Source organism: Rhinolophus hipposideros (assembly GCF_964194185.1).
Source record: "Rhinolophus hipposideros genome assembly, chromosome: 19".
NCBI classification, from domain to species: Eukaryota; Metazoa; Chordata; class Mammalia; order Chiroptera; family Rhinolophidae; genus Rhinolophus; species Rhinolophus hipposideros.
The window spans coordinates 45,066,160-45,093,824 of record NC_138065.1 but is presented as its reverse complement, the minus strand read 5'-3'; the positions used below and the strand labels follow the sequence as shown (position 1 = coordinate 45,093,824).

General features: G+C 36.5%; 1 protein-coding gene across 8 annotated transcripts in view; it reads left to right on the top strand.

The window, feature by feature from the left end:
• Positions 1–27,665, top strand: part of RASAL2 (RAS protein activator like 2) — a 271,042-nt gene that overhangs the window by 140,257 nt on the left and 103,120 nt on the right. For 2 of the 8 annotated variants that reach the window (XM_081027006.1, XM_081027017.1), the window contains exon 1: positions 19,534–19,819. The exons of the other annotated variants lie outside the window; for them this stretch is intronic. In XM_081027006.1, coding sequence (XP_080883132.1) covers positions 19,807–19,819 — 13 coding nt within the window. In that variant the 5' untranslated portion in view covers positions 19,534–19,806. Of the gene's footprint in view, positions 1–19,533; positions 19,820–27,665 lie in introns of those variants that run through there. 8 annotated transcript variants of the gene reach the window in all.

Genomic DNA, 27,665 nt, shown 5'->3' with positions numbered 1-27,665 from the left:
GGCAGTGAAGTGAGGTAGCTTGGTGTGTGTGTGTATGCATGTGGGCATGTGTGTGTGCACGCACATGCGCATACATTTTGTGGCTTCATATGTGGCTTGGTTCAGCAGAAAGTTCTTTGTTCACCTGGTGTTTCTCACAGATGAAATCTGTAAAATAAAATAAAAAATTGTGTAATCGTGCCTACATGATGTGGCAAATGTGTGGGACATGCACATTTTCAGAGCAAGCATTATAACAGAACTGACCTTACTACCAGCCAAATTTGATCAGGTTCATCCATTACAAAGAAGCTTGCAGCTTGCATTTGTTAGCCAATTGAATTCCAAAATGTGAGTTACTTTTGAAAACAATCCTAAATTCCTTTTGAAAGTTAGTTATTTGGAACTCAAAGCTAGTATGAATAAGGTAAAAACTAGTATATTTCTACTAAAGCCAATTTCTATTTTACTCTTTGAGGTAGATTTAGATTAACAGTGAGGAAGTCAGTTCTCAGTTCTAAGTCAACTTGCCAGCGCACAATGCCTTCTGTCGTGTAAGTGGAAGTTTGGATTCCTGATGTGCTCTTTTGTCTTCCTCCCCTTCGTCATCCTGGCATGGTACAGATTTGTCCCCTTATGTGAAAGCTGGTTCCAAGGCAGCGCTGCCCCTCCGGTTGTGTAAATTACACATTGTCCAACAACCCCGGGGGCCTGTCATTGTCTCTGTGTTGATTTGTAGTTATTTCATAAAATCTCCAGCAGATGGCAGTGAAGTGTCTTAAAGGATTCCTTTTCTGGTTCATTAAGTCACCTGTGTGCATTATTGTGATGGTTGCTGTGAAGCAAGAGGACATGGGGAAGGTTAAACCATGAAGTCAACGTTTAACTGTAGGCCAGCTACTTGCTACATTTACAAAGCTGTATCATATGTCTTAATATTTACGTTAGTCTAACAAACTTTTTTTTTAAACAAATAAAGTATGTTCTACCCTTCAACCTTGGCTGTATAGTTTTATAATAATTCGGAAGGCAGGGTAGAATTTTCAAATTAGGCCCCACAAGCTTGCATGTGGACAGCCCGACCTATGCATTCAAGCTGTGTGGGGATTGGAGCCCACGGGCACCAGAGTGGCATCCTCTCACCTGTGATCCCAAGCCAGGAGCCCCTCTTGACAATATTAGTCTTCGTAAACCACTGTGGTCATTGGAGAATTGGGTGGGAAGGGGAAATGAATTTTTGAATTCAGCCTGGACTTCTGGGGATAAAGATCGTGGATTTAACATAAGCATCTAATTGTATTCCTTCCAGAAACCCCACTACCACAATAGTAAAGGGATTTGTTTTAAAGACATGGCCCCTCAAGGATAATGAGAGGAGAAAGAAGAAAACAATCACAAAATAATAATAATAAATTGAAAGCTGGCTAGCAAATGGAGTGTGGCAAAGGACATGGCTGACTAGAGAAAGCCAAATTTTAATCTGACACTGAAGAAAGCCAAGAACCAACCTGATTTTTACCACGGAATCTTCAGGAATTGATGTTATCACGAACACCTAGCTCTTCTCCTCTGCCCCATTCCACTGATCAATTGCTCTTCCCACCCCCATAGGCAGGGTATCTTCTACCCTAATACAGGACTGCAGGTGAATTCCTGGCTGTGAAAACTCCAGGGGTCTCGGACTGGGGCATACCAGGCAAAGCTGAGAGTGCAGGGCTCTTTCCCAACACAAGGGGATTAAGTGAGCATCTGCACATGAATGGTGTAACTCCTCCGCCTGTCTTCTCTCACTTGCCTTTACCCTCCAGGCAGGTGATAAGAAGAGTACTATTTGGAGTATTTACCCCAAGAGGAAAGACCTAAAGATACTGACATTCCTAAGACTAGCAGGCATCTGAAGAAAAGCCTTTAGTATGAAAGAGAAAAGCCAAAAGGAACAAACAAACTTGGAGGAACAGAGACAGGCAGGGAATAGAAAGCTTAAAAATAAATCATCTAAAGAAGATGTGAGATAGATAGATATATATATATATATATATATATATATATATACATACAATGGAATATTACTCAGCCGTAAGAAAAGATGAAATACTGCCATTTGCGACAACATTGATGGATCTTGAGAATATCATGTTAAGCAAAATAAGTCAGACAGAAAAAGTCAAGAACCATATAATTTCACTCATGTGGGATATAAAACTGAAAGCCACAAATAAACAAACAAAAACTCGTAGACACACTCAATAGTATGGTAGTTACCAGAGAGAAAGAGGGGTGGGAGGAGGTAGAAGAGGGTAAAAGAGGTCAAATATATGGTGATGGAAGGAGACTTGACTTTGGGTGGTGAACACATAATGCAATATACAGATGATGTATTATAGAATTATACACTTGAAGCCTATATAATTTTATTAACCTATGTCACTAATAAATTTAATAAAAAATTTTAAAATCATCACTATCCTCAGATAAAATACTATCCTCAGATAAAGTGAGACAAGAACTAAATGTTACACAAAGCCAAAGAGCTTCTGTGTATTCAAAAAAATATATTGTAACAGAAATAAAACTCAGTAGAAGTGTTCGAAGATGAAAATAAGTGAATGTCCAAGAATGTACAGGAAAAAAAATGATAAAGTAATTAGAGTACCAGTCTAGGATGTCCAACATCAGAACAATGAGTTCCACAAAAAGAAAAACAAGGGGAGGAAATCACTAGCAAAATAATTCGAGAAAATTTCCCGTAACTGAGGGATATGAGGTTCCAGGTTGGAAGGGCTTACTGAGTACCTGTGGTGAGGCCCATTTTTGGGAAATTTCAGTTTATCTCTGGTGACAAAGAGTATTACAAACTTCCAAAGAAAGGAAAAACAGATTACCTAACAAGGATCAGAAACCAGAATGGCTTCACACTTCCCATCAGCAGCTAGAAAACAATGAGTAGTACCCTCAAACTTCTGAGAATTCCATAGCTAGCCGTAAGCCATTCGTCACACACGGGGATAAAATACATTTTCAGACCTGTAAGATTTTTTTTTAAATTACCTCCTGCACATCATTTCTCTTTAAGCTAATAGAATATATTCTTCAGCAGGAATAAGTAGGACATGGGATATAGGCTAGGAGATCCAGCACAAGGGAGAGACAGAGGGAATCCTTGGGAGAATAATACTATAGAACACGTGGAGCTGAGCAGCTCTGTGCCAACTGTAGGATGAAGACAACCAGTTCCAATTGGAGCAGTCAGAAGGCTATCGTTAGGACTGCTCCAAGAAGACAAAATTGATGTAATTGAATACACTTAAACAACAGGAAGCAAATTTGGGATTGACTTAACAAGAAGCACATAGAAATCTAAACAAATGAATAATCGGACAATAACTACAGGGGAAACAAAAAAGTAGTGCTGGACATAGAGAATGCTTATGTAGCACCTTCTACAGGACATCTACTTAATATACCTGACCTTTTTTCAGTCCTTGTAAACCCACCAGGTACTGTTTTACAGATAAGGAGACTGAGGCATGGAGAAGTTAAGTACCTCGCCTCTGTAACTAGACAGCTAATAAAAGGCAGAGACGGGATTTGAACCCAGGCAGTCTGCTTTCAGGCTCTGTGCTCTTGACCACTATGTTATGTTATACATACGAGTAGGATTTACAGTGTGGTACACTGTAAGCAGTCACAATGTTGTTTGTCCTCCCCAAAGTTACTATGTGACTGCATAGGGAGAGCGAGAGAACAGGAAGTGTATATACACCTCCTGGCGTAGTAATGCAGGAGGAAAGGATCGAATTCTCATCTTCCATAGTGGAAAGACAATAGATGATGTCTGAAACGGAAAAACAAAAAAATATCAGTATAACCATATTACTTAAGACTTGATGGTAACTACCGAAAGAATTGGCCAAAAGATAAAAGTAGTTGTTTCTGGGGAAGGAAAAGTGCTAGAAGAAGAGGGCTGGGGATTGCTGGGGTTTTGTTTGTTTGTTTGTTTTTGTCTTTAAGAAGTCTTATAAAATCAGTAGACTCTATGTGCATGTATTACTTTATTAATATGTGAAACCTTTTTTAAAATAGGGAAAGGCATATATAGTTCATAAAAAAATTAAAATGCCACTTAAACACAAGAAAAAGATGCCACTTAAACACAAGAAAAAGATGTTACATCTCATAATTAATAAAAGCAAATTAAAACTACAGCGAGTGACTGATTTTTACCACCTATGATATTAGAGATAAAGGTGTTTTGGAAGGATGGGAGGAAACAAGCTTTCTAGTCCATTAATTTGAAGGATGCATTTTGGCAAAAGTTTCCATCCTCTTTGCCCCAGAGGCAGTCTATGTCTACAGCCCTACACATTTACTCACACAGTCATTGCATCGTTCTTTTTACTAACACAAGAGCAAACAACCCAAATATCCATCCGTAGGAGGCCATTTAAATAAATTATGTTAAATTTATATAATGAGCTACTGTTCCCCTGTACAAAAGAAAGTAGCTCCATGTGTAATAATTTGAAACAATTTCTAAGATACATTGTTAAAGGGAGAGGGGTGAAAGCAGGTGCAGAAATATGTATGTATACTATGATTTGTGTAAAAAATGTCATGTGTGTCTATGTGTGTGTGTGTGTAAAACACTAGACTGTATAGAAGAAACCTTTCGCAGTGCTTGCTTCTGAGGAGAAAACTAGAGACCTGGAGTAGGAGGAAGATTAACTTTTCATTATACAACACTTCTTAACCTTTTGACTTTTAATCAAATGAATGAGTTATTATTCTTAAATAATAATAATGACAATAATACAACACCTATCATTAGGAGAAAGAGGAAGAGAAAAAAGGGAAGAAGAAGGCTGTCTGTACTGAATGCATTTCAGTTTTTTATGATGTATTTCAAAAACAGGGACAACGATGAACCTAAATCGGAGAGAATTAACTGGAAGGGTATATTATGTGGATGCCAACCCGTGGCTTCACATTACTAAAATGTACTGCTTTAAACATTAGCTAAGTTTCTTCTTACTCTCTGGTCATTAATTTGGAGCAGGGTATTAAGTTGGCCATTGAAGCAGCTTAGTTTTTATTTATCTGCAGTAAAGAAGAGAAATTGAATCTGACTAAAAAAGACAAAATCTTCTTGACATTTTTATGTTAGATGATTATAATCTAATGGATTATAAAAGTAACCTCTATTGGATTTTTCAGGAATGTTAAAAAGGGTATTTTCTTCTCTTTGCCTCTTTGTTACATAAAATGTAGCTGACTTAATGCTGGGGAACACGTTTTCTGTGGATCATAAATGCTGTGCGTATGATTTAACGTATCTATCATGGAATCAGTGCAATAGTAGAGCAGGTGTTAATGTTTCTCATTTTGCTTGGACAGGTTTAAATCAACCCAATGAAGAAATTTGAGGTGTAACATCTTGGGAAGCGTCCTGCCTCTGTATCTCATTACTTGTTTGTTTTTTCAATTTCTACTTGAACAGTTTGGTGAATTCCTTTCTTCAAATGTACAGTCATCATTCACCTTTCTGTTTTGTGATGGAGGTAGAAACATGGGCGTAGAGTTGTTTATAAAGCATCTTGAGACTTATTTTTGAGGCTTCTTTTAGGCCCTTGGCTGTCATAGAACCTTTTCCAAGAGGAAAAATATATGACTCAGATAAGTTGAGCAAAATTAGCTGAACATTACTTACTTTAGTTCTGTCTCTCTATCTGTCTCTATCTCTGTCTGTCTCTGTCTCTGTTATCCAGGATTGGCTAAGCTGTTTATTACCAAATCCTTTTCAGTTTATATTTCAAACAGAAGGATTTATGAATCAGATTGGTGGAAAATCTGGTTGAGTTTGTGTCCAAAACAGATTGGAGCTGCCTCCAGGGATGAAGCATGTTTTGTTATGACCCTCTCAGCACCCATCTGCCCTGGGATTTCTATAGTAACAATACTTAAGAGAGGAAGCTCCGAAGTTTCTCATAAAACTGTGTTTACTGAATTGTTCTGATTACTTTCTTTCCTCTGAAATTTACAGCCTATTCTCTTTCCTGTTGTCTTCAGAAATTTGCATGTTAACTTTTTTCTCATTTTAATTGATATTTAATATAGCATAACAGGAAATTCCCATCCGTTTCATTTTTTTTCTTTCTGCTTACAGAATAATTCTTGTTTTGTTTGAGTTTGGCATGTTCTTTCTAACTCTAGAGAGTAGAGAATACATAAGAAAAATTCAGGGTAGAAAAGAGTGAAAAGAATATTAATTCATAGGATAGGAAGGAAATGAAAGAAAGACTGAGTTAGAAAGAGAGCTGGTAATAATAAAGATTATTATTTTATATCAGCTCATTATTTTCCATTTAAAGGCCTTTAGATTTTTTCCCTCTCACTTTAATCAGAGTAGTGACATCTAAGAGTCAAAAACATATTTAAACAAATCTTTTGTAATTAATTTTTTAAAGTAAGAATTGGAGAGAAGTTTTTAGATGTATGTGTTAGGAACCAAATAAGCTAGTGAAGGAGCAAATGAAATAATACATTGGGTGTAAGTGAAAGTAAGAGGAGATAGAAAAATACATTAAAAAGCATTGGCAGTGCACATAACAATTAGATAAAAATAGCCTTGGAGTAGCCACTAAAAGTTAGACAGTTCCACAATGATAGATAAGCCTTCCAAAAAGAAACTGTGTGCAGAATAGGAGTGAGGAGAAAATTTGGCCTCTTCTAATAAGGCTTGGCATCAGTGACATAGCATAGGGTTATGGGTAAAAGATGAGCTTATATAACTAAATGTGTTGCTTTGGTTAGTAAATTAGAACTATACTGATATTTTCATCATTTTCTCAGGGCTTAGCAATGAATTTACCTGCTCTGTTGTATTTATGCCCAAGTAATACACTCAGGTATAGTATTTGTCTTAGCTTGGGCTGCTATACCAGAACACTATGGACTGGTGCGAGGGGCTTAAACAACAAACAGTTACTTCTCACAGTTCAAGGGTCTGGCAAGTCCAAGGGATGGGGTCTGCTGAGGGCCCTTTTCCAGTTGTAGACTGCCAACTTCTTGTCTCCTCACATAGTGGAAAGAGGGCACGGGAGCTCACGAATCCCATTCATGTGAGCTAATGACCTGCTAAAGGCCCCACCTCCTAACACCATCACGTGGGGGACTAGGATTGCAACACATGAATGTTGGAGGGACACCAACACATAGTCCATTGCAGTACTATTCTCCTTTTCTAACTGACATAGCCATTTAAGGAAAAATTAATCTTGTGGAATCTCATGTGCCCATACAGATGCTAGTCCGTGCATTTTCCACATTTGGAATGGTGAACCATAGATCAAACAAAGGTATGTTGTATCAGGGAATAAGAAGAGATGAAAAATTTCGTTAGCAGAAATTTACCTCCCTCTTATTCTTTGTTAATAAGTGAAATCCATGAGTGGGTTTTCAGAAGAAATGTCATTAGATTCTAACAAGTCATCCTTTGATATATATCTGTCTTTCAAAAAGTATCCTATTTCCCCTTTATTGGTAATGATGCCGTGCTACTCCAGAATTGATGATTGTACCAAAGGTTTATGTCTCAGAAAAAATATCTAATAAAATTCTATTTTTCTCACTATAATCATTTTGTCTCCATTTTCCTTAGCTTGCTTTCTTTTCTGTGGACTTTTGGCCATATGATTTAAGTTATAGGTCTTCTTTCTAGGGACAGTCAAAAGCATAGCACTTATCCCTAAATTACGATGCCATCATATAAATATTGTAAGTCCCTTACCGAAGTACCAGTTTGCTGTAATAACATTGTCCAGGTAAATAGTATAAGTTCATTCTAACCAACATTTCTTCTCTATTTTGAATGAAACTTAAAAATTACCAAACTTTTAAAAATCCTAGTATTTGCATATATATCAGTTTAGTGGCTGCCGTTGTGGGCCTCTCAAATAGCTTTGAAAAAGCACACTATATTTTAGTATCCATTAAATTAGCAGGAGCATTCTTGAGGCTGGGAAGTCTTTTTAAATTAGAAACTAGGTGTCAGAAAACAATACCATGGAGACTGTAATTAATAACAGTCTGTTGTTGAATCTAAAGGCATAATTGGCATGAAGACAACCTTGTTGTTCTTGTAGCTACAAAAACAGCATAGAAAATCCAATAAGAATATACAATACAAAATCCAAAGGAAGAACAAAGTGTATGCCTGGTGTAGTTGGTTGATGGTGACCTCCAAAAAGACATGTTTACTTGCTAATCTCATGAACCTATGACCATAACCTTCTTTGGAAAAAGGGTCTTTGCAGAAGTAACAAAAATGAGGATCTTGAGACGAGACCATCCTGAATTATCTCGATGGGTTCTAAATCCAATGACAAATTGTCCTTACAAGATACAGAGATGGGAAGACAAAGACAGAGGAGAAGGCCTTGTGAAGCAGAAACAAAGATTGGAGTTACATAGACACAAGCCAAGGAACGCCCAAAGCTACCAGAACCTGGGGAAAGCAAGGAAGGATTCTCTCCTACGCCATTTGGAGGGAAGTACAGTTCTGCCTGCACCTTAATTTTGGACTTCTGGCCTCCAGAAAACTATGAGAGATAAATTTCTGTTGCTTTTAAGCCACTCAGTTTGTGGTAATTTGCTCCAACAGCCTTAGGAAACTAATACATTTGGTTATTTTTTTTCTGATAAATTCAATAAATTCTTGAATAGTGAGTATGCTTTACAAACTTTATCTCATCTCCTATCATGATTTTTTTTTTTTTAGGATACAGTACCATGAAATGTCTCGTTTCAAGTGTGAGTCTCTGATTCTTCCTATTTCTTACTGTCAGTGATTACCACCTCAAATTTATCTCTTTATATTTTTAAAATAAAAATAAAAAAATAAATAAATAAATAAATAAATAAATAAAATTAAAAAAAAATAAAAAAAATAAAAATAAAATAAAATAAAAATAAAGAATAGTCACAAATGTGAAGAAACAAGAAGCGAGCGCAGGTAGACGTAATGCTGAGATCTGCATGCGTACCATCTCGCCTGCTTCTGGCAGTAGTCCTGTGAGGCGGGTACGGTGACTGTCCTCATGTATATATAGACTGAGTGCTGATGCCACCAAATTGGCAGGACCGGAAATCAAACCTCGATCTGTATGACTTCATATCCACTTTATTATGGTTTCCCCATCACTGTACAGATCTCAGTTACCCACTGGCTACTTCTAGTTAAAGAATAACTTAAACATTGGCAGGCAGCTGTGAGCCCTTGTCGTGCCTTTCTTGCCGTCCCCAACTAAATTTTGATCCTGATTCAGAGCCCTGCAGAGGGACTAACTTAGCAAATTACTTTGCTTTATGGAGTTAGTTTTTTCATCCATCAAGAATATATTTTTTAAATGCCTATGACATGCCACAGACTGTTCTGGCCTGTGTGAACAAAGTATTCAAAATACTGCAGCCGGCAATACAAATCAAAGCCCCTGTCTTCATGGACCTTCCATTCTGGGAGGAGTAGACTGACAAAACTAAACAGTTCTACAATCTGTCATACGGTGACTGATGTGATGGAGGAGAAATGAGGTACGATGTCGGGAGGGTAAAGGGTCAAGAGAGGGCTGGAGGTAGAGAAGGGGAAAAGGACCATTATTTTATATGAGATGATCAGGGAAAGCGTCCTTAGTTAAGGGACATTTGGTAAAGACCTGAAGGAACATTTTCCAGAACTGCAGGTGATGATTTTCCAGTTTAAAAGGGTCTCTCAAGTGTTCAGCATAAGCATAATGAACAAAGACAGACCCACATTGAGGCACCTCTTCAGGAAATTTCAGAACATCTGTTTCGAGGAGGGCCTCCTAAAAATGTTCAGAATCAAAAATACCCGATATTGGTTTTTAATAAGAGTGGCATCTGACTTCTTGACGTTAATATTAGAGGCCAAGACCATGGAGCAGTAAGTACCCTGAAAGCTCCACGTGGACATGGTTTCTACCTGGGAATACCTTGTATTCCCAGGTAAGTATCTGTCAAATAACAGAAGGATTAAATCGGGAAGGACAAGACGACAAATCCCTAGACTATCCATGAAGGAAATGCCCAAACCTAATCTCAACATTTCTAAATAATAATCTTATAACACGAGGTTTTATTTAGAAATGTTGAGATAAATATCAAAGGAAAAGCTAAAAATTAAAAAGAGGGATGACTTTGGTGGGTGGGTGATGGGGTTGCTAGTTTTTATTAGCTGATTTGATTTTAAGGAGGGTTGATTTTGTTTTTTTCACAGTATACAAATATTTGATAAAGTGTAATTTAAGGATAAAGTAATGTGTAATTTAAGCAAACAGCCTTCTGAACATACAAAATTAGCGTGATAGTTACTACTTCACAGGGTTATGGAAAATAAGATATTAAAATTAAGTTCCCCAGCAGAGTGATGGCACATTGTAGGTTCTCATTAAATGTTAGTTTCTCTCTCTCTCTGCCAGTTTTGCTGTATTTTCTGTAAGAAAAATTATCTTGAGTTATAAATAATCAATGTATGAACACATTTAAAACCCCTTCTAATTTTTAATTAGCGTACTGTAATTTTAGACTTTAAATACTAATTATGCATAGTTTAATAGATTATGACAAACATTCTCACGATGCCAAATTTTGGTGAGAACAGCTCTTTTCATTAAAAAAAGGTCACCAATAGTACAGAAAGTAAAAATGTAATCAGAAATGCAGTGTACACCAAAAAATTACTTTGATGAAATTTAACACCCTTTCCTTCAGCCACTTTGGATGTACTTCTTACTGTCACAAAACAGACAAATCTATCTCCAGCAATATTTAGGTCAGCATCTATTATACATTTAAGAAATCTTGGTTGACAATATTGTTGATTAAATTGCCTTAAGTTATCAGAGTCATTCATTTGTCTCTGGAAAAGTATAAATGTGGTTGAATGCTAAAATGAAAGCGCTAGTTTATTTACAGTTCCACTTTATGTGTATTACAGCATTATTGTCTGGTGGCTAGTAAGCCCTACACAAATCTTTTCTTAAAATTGTTTGATTGGTAAGTTCAGAAAACTGGGTAAATATCAGCCCATAACATGACGATCATTAAGTAAGGTGTTGCTTTAATGTTGCTGCTTGGGCTATGTATCCAAGATTCTGCAAGTGACTGTCCTATATACCTAATGGGAAATTATTTCACAAAAGCATTCCAACCTCTCCTTGGGTTATTTATAATGTCGGCATTTTCTTATCAAGGCATCTATGGTTATAGGATAGGTTATGTAGTGTCTTATTTCAAATATTCTCTGCAGATGGAACAAAAGACTGAATGGTACTCTTGGTAAGAGGAATACTTTCTGACAAAGTTACAGACTTTTTCACACGATTGTAGTTGCAGTGGGGTGTATTCTGGACTATGCAGTGAACACATTGAAAGTGTTCTCTGGTAAAAGAATCAAACATTTCTATAAATGCAAGGAAAAGGAAAAGATTTCAGAGAATCTGAGGTGACAATAACTTGTGAGTCGTGGTAAATGAAGACATTGTAAAGATTTTTATAGCGAAGAGGTAAGCTTTTTGAGGGATAAAATATAAAAATTGTTCTCATTCCCCATTCCCACTGTTTTATAGTCCGCCTCCCCCAAACATACAGAATACTACTTTTTGCTCCACAAATGCTTACATAGTGGTTTGTGCTAGGTGCTGTTCTAAGCACTTTGCAAGACATTTACTCAACCTTATGAGCTAGGTACAATCATTAATTATCCCTGTTATTTTTAAAAAAATATATTTAAAGAAACTGAGGCAATGCTTTTCCAAGACCCTGCAAGTAGTAAATGGCACAGCTGGTATTTGAACCTGGTAATCTGGCCCTAAGGCCAGTTCTCTTACACACTGTGATCTTTCACCTGTGTGGAATGGTGAGCAAGAGGCAGAGCTCTGTACGCTGGGTCCTCTGACACCAACAGTAGTTCTATTCTTCTGCCCTTACAAAAATAAATTCATTAGTAAAGTTGTCTGTTTTACTGTTATTTAGTGCAAAACAAGTGTAGTCATCTCTTTAAAAATATAAAAACAGAATACGTAGGTGTTTGTTACTATTGGCGTTCATAGGAAAGATTGTGATGAATGAAATTTGTTTACTAAAGATGCAGCTTCATGAATTGTTCAGAGAACTTCTTTCCAAAGAACATGCTTGGCACTTAATAGCACGCAATAGTGAGTCCCATTAAACACTGAACAAGAATGCACAATATATTGTCAGCATTTTCCAATTCGTATTCTGTTGAACTTCATGTTTTTCATGATGTAAAATTTTAAATACGCATCATGAAAGTTTTAGAAAATTTTCAATGTTTTGTAGGGGAAAATTTAAATTATGCAACAACTGATGGTACAAGGATAAAGTGTGGTCCATAATAATCAAATTTTACAAATTCAAGCCTGAAAGACTGTAAGGACAAAACTATGTTCTTAAAATCAGTGTTGTGGCCTGATTTCCTCTTGCCAATGAGATAGAAAGCACTGTATTTATTTCCTGACATGAGGGGGAAAAGGATGCCTCTAAAGACAGTACACAGATCCCTGTTCTTATTTCTCTGGTTGGCCTCTTGAGAGACCTAAGGGTGGGAGTGTGATTCTGCCTGTAATCCTCAATGACTGTGTCCTTAGCAGATTCCTTCATCTCTTTCATCTCTCAATTTTTGTCACCTAGAAAGTATCACTCAAACATTAGACTTCCCCGAAATATAGCTATTTTTCACTTATTTTTGTTTCCTCTCAATATGACATTCTAAGATTAGCATGCTAGATACATTATTTAGTATTAAGTTAGTTCAAACAGACAAGCCACATGCAAACTTTATCCTGGGAAGATTTGTCTGTTAATAGTAACCACTACGGGAAGTTAGGTTAATGTTCTTTAATCCACGGTCACATAATCATAGTTCTTGAATATGTTGAAAACCAAGTTCTTTGTTTTTTATTGGAATTACATCACTAATGTTACTGAAACAAATCTCTTATAGACGATTTTCAAGTTTTTCATTGGTAGTGATATTTTTTGTCTTTGGCTCCAGCAGTAATAAATTTAGATATCATGTTTTATTGCCAAGGGAAAAATATGTTATCCCTTGTGATAAACATAAAAATTTGGCTTGTTTTCAAAGCAAACAGTTAATCAGCCCTGAATGCAGTGTTTGTGTTGCTGAACTGCGCTATGTTTCTTTGTTGGATCGCTGTTTTGGAGTTTTTCGTGAATCGATTATGTGCCTTGTCCATAATTCTGTGCCTTTTGTACCATTACTTTTGCCTCTTCTGGGAGAATATCTTATTCATTTCTTAAGCATGACACAGAATGCTTTTTTGGGTAACTATAATTTTTTTTTTTTTTTACTGTGTGTGCAGAAATTTAGAAGGAAGTTTTAACCTTTTGAAAGTTATTTTTTATATTTACTGATATGTTCTAGAACTAAAAGTGATAGTTTATGGAGCTGTTTTTCCATGTCCACAGTTTTTTAAACTTGGCTTTAACTGATTGGAGGATCATTTATCTCAACTTTTAAAAATGAAAAAACTCTCATGTCATTACATAGGAACTTTCAAAAATAACCCTTCTCAAAAAATAGGGGGAAATGTACTTTGAAATGTAATATTGGAAATGAAAATGTAATAAGACTGGTATCATAAAATCGGAGAGGATTGCCCTCTTGGAACCTGGAATATAATTGAAAAAAGGGTCTTGCTTTTATTACTATCACCATCCTAATGGTTCAGAAGTAATGGGTAGAACTATCACAGATTAAATTTCCCTTTGCTTAAGAACTTCAGTTTCCCTTTGGGGAATGGATTTTCTACTTTTAAAAAAATCAGGAACATCATTTTTAAAGGTTTAACTAAGGGATGATATTCTTACAGAAAAAAATATGGAATATTTACAAACCAAAGACCAAATATACATTTGTAATAGTAGGTTTGTTTTTTTGTTGTTGTTTTGTTTTGTTTTTGTTTTTACTTCAATCTTTATACAGAGAATAAGATTTGAGTAAATTCATTGACCTATTTAATATTAAGTATGTTGAAAATGGAAGAGGCGAAGAATAGCCACAGAACTGAGAAAAGATCCCCTCATTCGCTCTTGAATTGGATTTCTTCCTAAGAACACATAGTTTGGGGCCAAGCTACGGAGAATATCTCCCTTCTCCTTTCCTCATTGATTCTCTGCAAAAGAGGAAAAAGTAAAATAAAATAAGAGGAACTCCCTCTCCCGCATATCCTAGGGCCCAGATGTTAAGAAAATGTTCACACATTATCACTCAAAATGAACATTTTCAAGTCAGGAGCTGCCTCTCAGATTCTGGGGAATATAGCTGTCTCCAGTGGCTGAAATAAATGAAAAAGCATGAGTGTAGTCCTTTTGAAAATTCAGCACATTGTTCTAGCGGATACATGTTTCCAGACATCTGGCTTTATCCATACTGAAGGAAAGCTGCTGCCCCAGCTGCTGATAAACCTGATCTTGAGCAATATGCCAGCTCTTTTATAAAATTAATAATTTGATAGAAAATTTGGAAATACAAAAGGCTATGAAGAGAAAAATCAGTAACCCCAAAATGCCACTTGAAGATAAATTTGGAGAAGTAGTTTAGTTTGATATACCATCGTGGTGAAGAGAAAGTACTCCGGGGCCAAATGAGGTTTGAATTCTGGCCCTACTACTCTGACCTGAGGCAGGTTGCTCTCTCAAACCTTTTTGTGTCTCCATTTCCTCATCTGTAAATGGGCAAAATAATAGTATTTATTTCCAAGGTTGTGTATTTTAAAACTCTGTGCTCTAGGAAACTGCTGTTAGAATTTTCTAATTTTTTTTTTCAAATGCTTCGACTTATCTCTTGGAGTTCTACTAGATTTTAGCTTGCTTCAGTTAGTTGTAAGGGAATAATGGAAATGGAGCCAGGTGAACTGTACCTGCAGTATGCCCTAGTATTTTGATGACTACCAGAACATCTGTGCTTTTTTCTAAGTAGACTTTATGGAAACAGTAACTCACAGTTGCACCTATTTTTTTAAAACTAAGGCAAAAACAAATGCCTAATGACTTATTTTTACTGAAACTGATGTGCTGTCTGCATTATATGGGGAAGGTGACTGATTGGTTTTGTCTGTTCCCTTTAATGCTTCCTCCGTGCCCGTTGCCATGTCAGGTAAGGAAATGCAGACTACTCAGTCATCTTAGCTGGGAGAGTAAGGTAAAGCTCTAACGTTTAGCCACACATTTTAAAAACTTTGTGTGGCTGTCATAATTGCCACTTTTTGACATGTGCCTTTTCTAGACTCTTGTAAGTACGTACTTTTCTAACCCTCGTGACTAACATCTTCTAGTCTTTATAATGTGTTTTTGTCAGAAGAGAAACGTGTATGTATGTGTGTGTGTTGTGATCCCATCATAACAAATAAAATTAAATAAAAATTAAAATTTCAGAGGCATTTCTGAAAAAGTGGGTGACTTTGGGGTTTGTCCTTCCAATCATACACAGTGATTTTCTTTTCTAATGTGAACTCTAAAAGGAATGCGATGATGGGAAGATCACGGTATCAGAACACCAATCTGGCGTAGGGAGAGCCCTTAAAAGAAACTGTGTTTATGGTTGGAAGAAGCTGTGTTTCTGACCATCTGCTGTTCAAAAGAGGAGGCACACATACAGCTTGACTGCTTTTGAGATATTTTTCAGTTTGCAAGAGAAGAAGATAGGTATTAACAGGGTTTTTTGTTTATTAGTTTGGTAAGAAATAAAATGTGCAAGTCATTTTTAATTATATGCAATGCAGCTAGCTTATTATTTTTTTTTGGTGCCCTTTGATTTTCACATTGACGTCTGCATCTGTACCAAAGTCCAAATTCCGTAATTACTTTTGCAAGGGGTAAGAGGGAAATATGCTATCTTTATTTTTCAAAATCTACAAAAGAGACTATTTGATTGATTCATAACTAGAAAAATGTTATCCTAATCTTTTAGAAACAAAACCAATGTTTGTTGATACTGAATTTGTAAGCACATAGACAAAGCCTTCAGGAGTCTACTCATACTAGTTTCCAAGCTATTGGTTTAATAACCAATATTTATTAAGCACTTAACTATCTGGCAGTTGCTATACTTTGCACTGATGATACAGGAGTGAACAGGCAGGTGTAGTCTCTGCCACCAAGGAGCTTACAGGCACGGGGATGAGATGCAGGTAGACATCCTGTATGGGGATCAATTACAAGTGTGCTAAGTTCCAAGACGAACAAGAACAGAGTGTGCTGTGTTAGTATACGAGTATATAAGAGGACCATAGTTTAACAAGGTAACCAAGCATTGAAATTGATTGCTTTTCTTGTTTGTGTTTGAATTATGTCATGAAATTCCAGAACTGGAAGAGGCCTTAACAATCATCATTGGATGTTTGAATCTTTGTTATTATTCATTTGATCATTGCTGATATTTCACTATTTTTGAAATGGCATTTTCATGTAGTTCAACCTAATACCATCATGTATTAAGTACATTGCTGGATCATGACTACGTGTGATGGATCAGTCAAGACAACTCTACCCAACTCTCTATAGAGAAATGTGAAACCAGATAATTACAACATGGTGATTATTTGCAGAAATAAAATGGCTTAGGTGACCTCACATATCCAAAGTGAACATGCTGGGTGCTGAGTTGAGTGTTCTAGTTGTGTGATTCAATACAGTAGTTCAAAACTCCTTCAGAATCTCTGAGGCTGTTCCCAACCAAGGAGGGATTTTCTGCATGGACGTAGATTTCAGCCACTTTCTAACTTGAGTGAATGGCTAAAGGGTAAAACATTTAAACATGCTTCTCCAGCTTCGTAGGGAACTCCCTAGTGTTGGAGGAGATTAAGATTTTATCAGTCTCTTCCTTCTCTACCTGAGAAGCTGAATTTCCTTGTCACAGTGGCACAGCACATGGCTGTGGGTTCACAGATGGTGAAAATTACTCTGAGAAGCCCCTTCTGTGGATCAGGATACCACCGATTACAGTAGGTCCCAATTGGGTAAATGATGAAATGACTCTCTTCCCTTAATATATAATTCTCCTGGCTTCAGTTAAGTGACTTAAAACCATGCGAACCTGCGATAAGCTCTTTTATGCTCTTGTTTCACCACGTGACATGTGTAGTGCTAGACTCTGGCATCAGAAAATGGATGTACTATGGTACCTGAAGGTATTCTAAAGTACTCTGAAGTCTAAATACTCGCAAAAGGTTTGGTAAGTGAAATATATTCTTTCATCCATCCATCCATTTATCATTTATTAAGAACCTACTAATGCCAGGCATTGTTCCAAGCTCTGGGATAAGCTGAAAATGAGACAATACCATGTCGCCCCCACCCCCATCTTCCTCACATTTTGGTGGAGAAAAGGGCCTTAAACATCAGTACATAGCCTGTTAGGTAACGGGAAGGGCTATGAAAAAAGAATAGCACAGGGTTAAAAAAAAAATAGTACAGATAATGTAATCAACTCTGGATAGGAAATAAGTTAAACCACACTAAGGAAATAATTTAAGTCTGGGTTTTAAAGGCTAAATAAGAATATGACAGGCAGACTAGGCAAGGAAGGGACTTCCAGTCAGAGAAGTAACAACACCAAGGCTGGAAAGCTTAAAACAGTAGAAGTGCTTTTTGTTTTGCAGAACACAATAGATTACTGTTATCATTAATCTTCAGATACCTGAAAATCATTATTGATTTGAATTAGGAACCACCTAGCCCTCTTTAAAGTTTATTTAAGAATATTCTTAAAGATGTTTAAGTATATTTAAGAACAAAACTCACACTTGAGAAAATGATATCTGGGAACTTTTTCAGTCACCTGGGAAAAAAGCTTACTGTTCTGTTTTCTCATCTGCGCCCCAGAGATGTTCAAGGGCACAGTCTGAGCTCCGCTGCACGATAGTATATTCTTCGGGGGTCCAGTCAGTCTAGGTGGGAAGAGGTGGGGAGTTGCTCCAGGCAGCCCCTGCAGAAGCTGTTTCTAATAGCTCTGCTTCCTTTTATTGAGTGGAAATCTCCCTGTTCTTGTAACCCAGGCTCACTGTTCTTAGTTCTAACTCTTGGATAGAGTTAAGGAAATCATACGCTATTTCTTAGGATTATTCTGAGGCATATCAACTAAAAATAATTTCAGTGTTCTTTGCCCTAATTTAAGGTCAATTATAAATAACACTGATAATGATGAAGCTTTGTATTATCTTTGGTGAGAAGAGGGTGGAGTTGTTGGTGTTTTGATCCATATAAGGCAGGGTGGGAATCTGTGGTCTGTAAGTTTTCATAAACCCTTGGTTTATTCCTTTCTCTACAACTTTTCTTCCCCTGTGATTCTTATTTGAGTAGCGATAGGGTTTAAAGTAGTTCATCTTAAATAAAAATAGGAAACCAAAATTAAGGGCAGAGGAAACTGCAGTGTTAGATAGAGCATTATAATTCTTCAAGGAAGATGAGGCTAGATAACCAAAAACAAAGTATGACTTAATTAAAGGAGACTTTAAATCATTGTGACTTGAGGAGAAAAAGGGTTGGGAAAAAAGGGTGCTAAAGGATATACATACATTCAAACAGGTATATCCATAATATGTGTAAATATGTATTTCTAATAGTGTGTCAGAGATGTATTCCATGGAATACATATATACACATACATACATATATAGAGAATATATGTGTTTCCATCAGCCATTTGTTAAATGGTAGATAACAGATTGGTACTGTGGTTTTCTCCTGTCTATCCTATTCCACTGTCTGAAGTGGCAGGTGGAGCCTGCTCAGTGATTCAGACTGTGAATTTTTTAATTGATCAGTCCTGACATGCTAACCTCAGCAACTGAGCAGCTGCATAATGTTAGGTCATCATACCAATAATAAAGATGACATCACTGACCTGCCTTCCTTTTTTGGAATGAAGAAAAAAAAAAAAACAACCCTGGAAATATGTTTGATTTTAAAACTAATTAAAATGATGACGGAGAAAAGTATTATACATAATTTCTTCACATTTAGTTTATTTAACTCGTTAAGAGCCACTCAGTTTATAAAATTAATTTTTGATTCTTTATTTTTAAAATGAAGTTCTAGGTTACGTACGGAATGAATGGTTTTAGAGAAATAAAAGTTTTCTTTTCTAAATTTAAAATATTTCCTCTGTGATAAGGCGATCTACTGAGTAAGGAATCTAAAATAGTAATGTGTGTGTGTGAACACACTCTGTCTGTACATCAGCTGTAAGATATTTACCTGGTTTTTGTACTTTGAAAAGTTTGTATTTTAATTCAGCATAAGAATATTCAAAATAAGAATCTCTGAAATTTGTTCTATTTTGCTGTCCCTTAAAATAGAGCAGATTTTGAAATAGATTGATTTTAAAAAATCACTTCTTATAACAAAGATGCACACATTCACCCTTCTGCCCCGTTGGGATGGAAAAAATGAATAATCTAGCTTGGTAAGTCACGTTCCTTCTGAAGCAGATTGCCTGCGCTCAGTGCTGTGAAAGAGACGCAGTGAGTAAGGAAGGGTGGCTATTGTTTAGCGCTCTCTAGCAGAAACACTGGGGGTGGGGGGGTGAAAAGAATTGAGCTTGACTGGCATTGGCTCTGGCTTTTCTGCATTCCAAACTGTCTGAGACAGAGAGTGAGCGAAAGAGAGAAGGGGGCGGGGGGAGAGAGGGAGTACGGTGTGCAAAGTGTTCTGAGTTTCTGACGGGCATGCCGGAAGGATCATGTTAGCAGCACGCAGAAACTTCCCAGAATGCAGACCCCAGGTAAGAGTTCCTCGAGTCCGTCTGAGACTGAAATAAAAAGTTTGTATATCTTGACAGGGAGTGTGGCGTTTTAAAAATTACACAGATGCAGTGGCTGTTTATCTTTGTGATTATTGGCTTAAAAAAAAAAATAGGGTGGTTTTCATTACTGTGAGGTCACAGGAATATTGTGTTGTGGCTGTCAGCATTCCAGGACAGGAATCCAGCACAGAAATAGGCATCAGAGAAGCGCAGACCAATTAAAAGGGTAATGATCGGAGCAAAATATTAACACTGCAACATTTATTTGTTCTTTTAATAAGATGAAGTGGATTCTTATTCTGGATCATCCCCAAAATTCTTTATGAAATATTAAGATACCTGGGAGCGGATACAGATCTTTTATCTCTGAGGGAGACAAAATATATTGACCACGAGTAAGATTCTAACAGCCTTGACTGAATCTTAGTAGCTCAGAATAAATCTGTGTCATTTGGAAATTTTAACAGGTTGGCTCCATAGACAACAATAAGGGCATTCAAATGAGAACTCTGCTTGTTCTTTCTGCCCAAGGTAGGCTTTTAATGTCCTCTGCCACTAGATGACAAGTTAGAAACTTTAACTGATTGGCTCACTGAAAGTTAATTCAGAAAGAGACTTTAGAGATCATGTAAAGTCCAATCTCTCCATTTTCAATGGGAACATTGAGGTCTAAGGGATTTAATTCTTGCTCAAGATCACAGTTAGGAACAGAATCGAAGTGAAAATCTAGATCTCCTGATTTTCAGTTTATTATTTTGTTCGCAGAATCAGTTACACTAGGTTTTGTGGGTGTTTTTTTTTCTACCTGTACTGTATCAGCAGGTCTCAGGTACCATGGATTATTGCCTAAGTAGACCAAAAGCATCATAAACCTAGATTGAAATCTATGGAGAGGAGATAATGGGGGCGGGTGTCATCAAATCATACTGATAGCATGCTCTTGGTCAACAGCAAAAATATATAGCAAAATATTTATAGAAGACAAAAAAAGTTTTCAGTTAAGGAAAATGACTATAGTTTGTATGCTGCTTTTACATAAACAATTGCGTAACTGTGGCATATTCGGAATATCTATATGAAATTATAACTCAAGTTGATTTTAATTTCTTTTAAAGACTTTAGGACTTAACAATTTTCTGTATAATTAATAAAGTTTTTTTCTAGATGCTAATGTCCATTTTTGTAACTTCTATCTATATATTGGAAGCAAAAAATCTTCCCATATTCAGCCTTCTCTCTGTTTGTTTTTTAAAAATTTAAGATAACATTTAAAAATTACCCCACTGTTTGGATCAATCGCTTCCTTACCGATGGTTCAGCTCTGTTTCTCTCCATTTATACGGGTCCTCTGTTACTTCACCTCATGACTTCTGTGTTAAAGGATGACTTAAGTGGAGAGTCTTGAGAGTCACAAAAGACAGTGAACATCTGTCTTCATACATTTTCATTTAGTTCCTAAGAAAGGTTGCTGCCCTTTCCATTTTTCTGGAGACCATTGTGGGGTTGAGAGAGGCCACACTATTCTCGTGAGCTAAATAGTAAAGATAGCCACTGTCAGAGGGTCTGTCAGGGCTCTTTGCAACTCCTGGGAACGAGTTGACTTGACTTGGCTATAACCACACCGAAGTAATGCTGTCCTTTTGTGTTAAAGCTTGACCTGTTCATTCCAGTTTTCAACTGGGTCTGTGTAAGTACACTTGTGATTTGCGAGGCTGTGTGGGATGAGCAGTATGTTATAAGGAATAAAGGAATAGCAGTACGTTTCATTATTGCTCTCGGCTATCAGAAACCAAATTACAAAGTACATTCTCCACCCAGTAGGAAACAAGAGACTGTTTGTCTTACAGTAGAATCCATTACTTAAGCACACTGTTTATAAGAGGACTGATGGCTGTCAAAATGGGGTCATAAGGCTCTATCCAGCTTAACAGTGTTCATGTTGTATTGCAACAAGACTTAGGTTTCTCTCTCATCTCTTATCCTGCTTGGAGTATGGAAAGGACTGCCATGATATGTATGTGTATTATATTATGTGTACATATGATAGATAGATGATAGATAGATAGATAGATAGATAGATAGATAGATAGATAGATAGGTGGATGGGGACCTTTGGCCTGAGTATATTACCCTATGTCAGAAACAATAAGAAGTCATTAATCTATTGTTGCTGGTAGTTTACTGACCTAATTTGAAAAAAATCACTTTATTAAACAACCTAACCATTATAAAACTTACTACCATGTTAGAAGGAAACACATTCCTTTTTCTCTCTTGAATAAAAGTGTCAGATTATGCAGGATTGTTTTCTGTGTTAGAGAAAAGCAACAATAAAGGACCCATTTTGTGACTAGACACAAATTTTAAATAGTAGAGTGAAATGAGTGGCATGAAAGAAGAAACTCTTCTATGTACATGAAAAGTTTTTCTTGTGACTGGTGTTTTCTTGAAAGCAGGCCCATTTTAACTACTCATGATTTTTTTCCTTGATAATTTTCTTTAAATTTTTTTCATGAAATTATATACTATATATATATACACGTATATAACTCCGTATAAATACAGTTGGTATATTAAATTCTCAAAGAAGGTTAAGAGCTCGGCAATATAGCTATGACATTTTTGTGATAATAGTTTGGCTACAGTTGATGAAAACTTTTTTCTCATTCAAAGGAGGTGTCACATCTCCTTTCCTGCTGCAATTCCACCTCTTGGGTATAATTCTGTGTTTTGTACCCCAGTTAATACCGTAAGAATGAAATCTCTTCAAACAAAAGTGAAAACAACGCAGGCCGGGGGCCGGGTCTTGAGGCTGGACATGTAAAACACTCTGAGTTGTCAGTTGTATTCTTTACTCATAAAAATTACCTGATTATCCACTCAAAACTCTGGGAATCCTTATGTAGACAACATGGTTGTGTTTCCCTTTCTGCTCCAGTCTTGACCTTCAGTGGCATCTAATGAGGAAAAGTTAGACTCATTGTTTTCTTTCTGTTCTTTCACGTCCTCTAGTGGTTGTTCGTGGGGTTCTTGTTTTCAATTCTCTGTATGTCAGTTTTGGTGAAGAAGCAGGTGACTATTGTGAAATAAGGTTCATCAGATTCTTACACTTCAGCTACATAAACTTTCTTCAAGTATCTAATTCTTTATTGCAGAGAAGGGAGAGAATTGATTGTGTCTTGTTGTTTCCTAGTGAATTGATTCAAGAAAATGAGTCATGACTGAGCAATATGAATCCTTATAGTTGTCTGTTTTGTTTTGTTTTAAGTGCTGATGGGGATTCAGCCTATCAAAATTCCACATTTAATTATGGGTATGATCTCAGCTTGTGTTTGGAAGCTTAAGCATTGCCACTGAGAATACTTTCTTTGTACATACTTGACAAGTATGAGAGAATTACTGAGTCAGTCATTAAAATTCAGATGAAAGTCTATCTTCTCTGGTGCCCTCCTGGCCCTTCCTTAGACCTCACCATTCAGCTGAATTAGTACCGTGAACTTAAACACATGGAGAGGGAGCCAGTGAGGAGTTCTTATCAATAATTTGACTCTAACTTCACATTTCTGTCATGCTCAGGTTTTCAGTACTTTATGAATAAGTGAATTTCTGAAATAGCAACTTGAAAAGTTAGTTTAGGTTAGTGCCGTCCTATTTTTTGAAGAAGAAAAATTACCTGGTTCTATGCTCTTTCTTATGGCAGATTGTGGTAAGTAAGCAACTTGAGCCGCCAGGATCACGCAGGTGTCATTCAGGATCAGGTGTCACCTAGGAGAGCCTACCTGTTGGACAAGTTGCTAACTCTGATGTCTTACCTGTAATTCCAAAGATTGTGGAGTAACTTCGAAAACCTTGACAGCACTGTTGCATAGTTAACTATTCATAGAGACAACCCTTAGTTAATATGAAGACTAGAAAGACAGGATATTCTTTCACTTAATATTCGGGTTTGTAAATTTTTTGCTAAATTATACTTCAAGTGTGTTGTGTGTAGTTGATATGATTTTTGGTCTCTTGAGTCAGGAGAAGGTTACAGTGCTTGTTTCCCTACTCCAATAACTCCTTTTTCCAGCACGTAGAATATAGTATCAGGTAAATAAGTGAAATAGTTTATTTCCTTCAGGGGGGAAAAAAAGGAATCAATGTGTCAAAGTGAGTGTAGGAAGAGCCACTAAAAAATCTGGCCTGTGTGACTACATAGACTGAAAGGGAAGGATAATTATCTTTTGTGTACCAAGAGCTTGTTGTAGAGAGCTCATTTCTAAGAGTTTGCCCAGTATGGTTATGGAATATTTCTCCTTAGGATTTTCTCAAAGTATGGGCTATTAATCACCCAAAGAAAGGGTAACAGATTACGTAATTGCTTTTTTTGCATATGGTTGGGAAATTGCATCTCCTAGTGTTTGATCTGATTTTTGTGAGACTCTTGCACAACTGAAATTTAAGGTGTATTTTTAATCAATTAAAACCTTTATTTTATCTTCTATATAATTTGCTAACATACATCCTGAGAATATCTTGGAAGCATTTTACCTCCACTTGAAATTCAATGAAACATCTGATAATTTCCTGGAACTATAAATATAGCTGTAGTTTACGAGTACCATCGTTTTACTTGTAAATATTTGCACAGCTACAATTACTAACATTTTGAAATATATTTTAGTTTTAGCTTTATTCATTTCCTTATCTTTTAAAATAGGACTCAGTAAATATTTGATTGATGATCAAGTTTTAAAGGTAAATTTTCAAGAAAATATTCATAGCTTTTTCTTTTTAATTGGAACCGGTGCCAACCATTTTTATTAACAAAACCAAAAACTTGCTGTAAAGAAGATATCCTAGGAGTTACTGCTATCATTACAAAGAATGAAAACCAATCTCCCTTGGAAATATTTTTTAGCTTGTACAAAACCAAAACATACTCTGCAGAGGGAGTTTATTGTAATATAAAGGGCCAGAAGTGTATCAAGTTGATCCATATGCCTCAGTAGAACTGCTTAGGTCCATCCTTGATGACACCACTTTATTTTCAGGACTGTGTGTGTGTGTGTGTGTGTGTGTGTGTGTTTGTGTGTGTGGGTGTGTTGTGGGGGAGGGAGGATGTTTGTTTTGTTTCTAAATGAAAGGATTTTTAAAACCAGAAGTCAGGCTTTCATCTAGTCCTTTTTAAAAGGAAAGTCCAACCAGTTTTTATTTACCAGTTTTTTCAGAAGTATGTCTTCCTGTGAACAAACTGCAAAATGTATCTGACAATGAAATTTTAATTACGAAATAGTGAGCTTCAAGGGTGTGCCTATTTTATTGCTATAAAGTGCTATGATTAATGACAGCTTTCTGGTAGGTTTCTCCCAGTATCAGAAAGTATAAACCCATTTTCATTTTGCCTATTTTTTGAATTGAGTATTTAAAGGTAGACTTTTTCTATCTCTTTTCCCTTATCAAACCTGTGTTACAAGAGAATAGAAGCTGTTTTAAAGCTTTTCAGGTTTAGTCCAGATGTTGCTTATGTTACATTTTTCTCTGACAGCCTGAAAAGAGAAAATTTTAAGTTTTAATATCCAATCATAATATGTAATGGACTCATGAGAACAAGACAAGACATGAATGCCCATTTTACAAAAGAGGCAATCCAAGAGGCCATTCAGTATATGAAAAAGTGCTCGATTTCTTTAGTAATCAGGGAAATAGAAATTTAAACCCAAATGGAATTACACACCCATCAGAATGTCTAAAATGAGAATAACAGAAAATACCAAATGTTGACAAGAATCTAGAACAAAAGGAATTTTCAGGCACTGCTGATGGGAGTATAAATTCGAATAAATGCTTTAGAGAATTATTTGACAGTATCTACTAAAGTTGAACAATATTCTGTGACCCAGTAATTCCACTCCTGCTCATGTGCCCAATAGAAATGCATATGTAGGTTCACCAAAAGACCTACACAAAAATGTTCATAACAGCTAAAACTCGGAAACTACCTCGATGTTCACCAGCAGTAGAATGGGTAGGTTTGCTTACACAATGGAACTCTACACAGCACAAAGAACAAAGTACTGCTTCAGCAACAGAACAGGTAAATCTCACAAATGTATGTTGAGCATGAAAAGTTAGTTTCAAAAGACTGTGTGATTCCATTTATATACCTTTCATACTCATCTGAGGTGATAGAAGTCAGGATGGTGATAATAATCACTATGGGGTAATGACTGGAAAGGGTGTGTAAGGGGCTGCTTCTGGTTGCTGGTGGCGTTCTGTTCTGTTTTATTTAATCCAGATGCTGGTTACCGGGATGAGTTCCATTATTTATACACTTTCCTGAATGTATGATAGCGTGTGAGAAAATATTTTGATTTTTATAATTTCTCCATTTTGGGGGAAAAAAAATCTTACAAAACAAAACCCAAAAGCTCTAAGCAAACTTGTAGGATTGATGGTGTGATACTCTTTGAAAGTACTTTTTGTGTATGTAACGGGTGAGAAATGACGCCATGTTTATTCTCATATTGGAAGGTGTCTAGTCTATGTATGCAGTCCAGGATTTACATCTGGGGTCATTTAAAGGGTTAGATTGTGAAAGCATTTGAGAAACCAGGCTTGCATGTGCATCTTCAAAACGATGTTGTCCTATGGGAATAATAGACCTACTAACAAGGCTTTTCACAATCTCTGAGCATTCCATACAAAACACTAATTTTCATAAGTCATACCTTAATTTTAAAAAAATTTTAGTTACATATATTTTGTATGTATTGCTGTATTATATATAAAGATATACATGTACTCATACCAAGCACATTAATCTTTACATATAGTTATTAATCAGTTCATGATACAAATTTAGTAAGAGTTTTCCATACTCGTGGCTTTAATATCATTTTGCTTTAAATGCATATTTCTGTGCTTTTAAAGGATATATGATTACTTGTATTTGAAGAAAAATAAAACATTTCAAAACAGCTTTTTCATCACTGTGAAATGTGGACGTATCCAACACAATAAATGGAAGATTCTTAATTAATAAATGTCAGTTTCTTTTTTCTTTACAAAAATACAAACCTAACATACTCTTGAACACATCTCTCTTCTCATATAAATTGCCCTCCTCCATCCTTTCCTTCCAGCTCTGAGCCATTAAAATGCATGTGTTTAGTTCTGTTTCTGGATTCATTTATAGCAGTCTTCTCCCCTAGATGCTTCAGATGTTTTACTCAAACTCATTGTTTTCACGTTAACGTACTACATTAGTTTTCTTTTGCTGTGTAACAAATGACCACACATTTAGTGACTCACAGTAGCACCCATTTGTCATTTCACAGTTGTTGTAGATCTGAAGGCCAGGCACAGTGTAGCTTGTTGTCTGCTCAGCGTATCACAAGGTCAAAACCAAGATGTCAGCCAGAGTCCTCTTGCACTTGGAGGACCGAGGTGCCTGATTTCTTGCTGGCTGTGGTCAGGGAGTCTTTCTCAGCTCCTAGAGGCCACCGTCGGGTCCCAGTCCTGTGGCACTCTCAGAATATGGCAGCTTACTTCTTCAAAACCAGTGAGAGAATCTTACTCTGGTCTGCTGTGGTGGAGCCCAAGGTAACACAGTGTGATCACAACAGTGACTGTGTCATCACCTTTACCATGTAATGCGACCTCCTCAAGGGAGTGCTGTCCCATCATATTAACAGGTCCAGGCTACCCTCGAGGGTAGGGGACTATACAAGGATGTAGGTACCATACTTACCCACATTCTAACAACCAAGCCTTTACATAAACATGATTCTCAATTGTGCTCCCTACCACTTCACAATTGAAGATAGACAATTTCCTTGAAGTT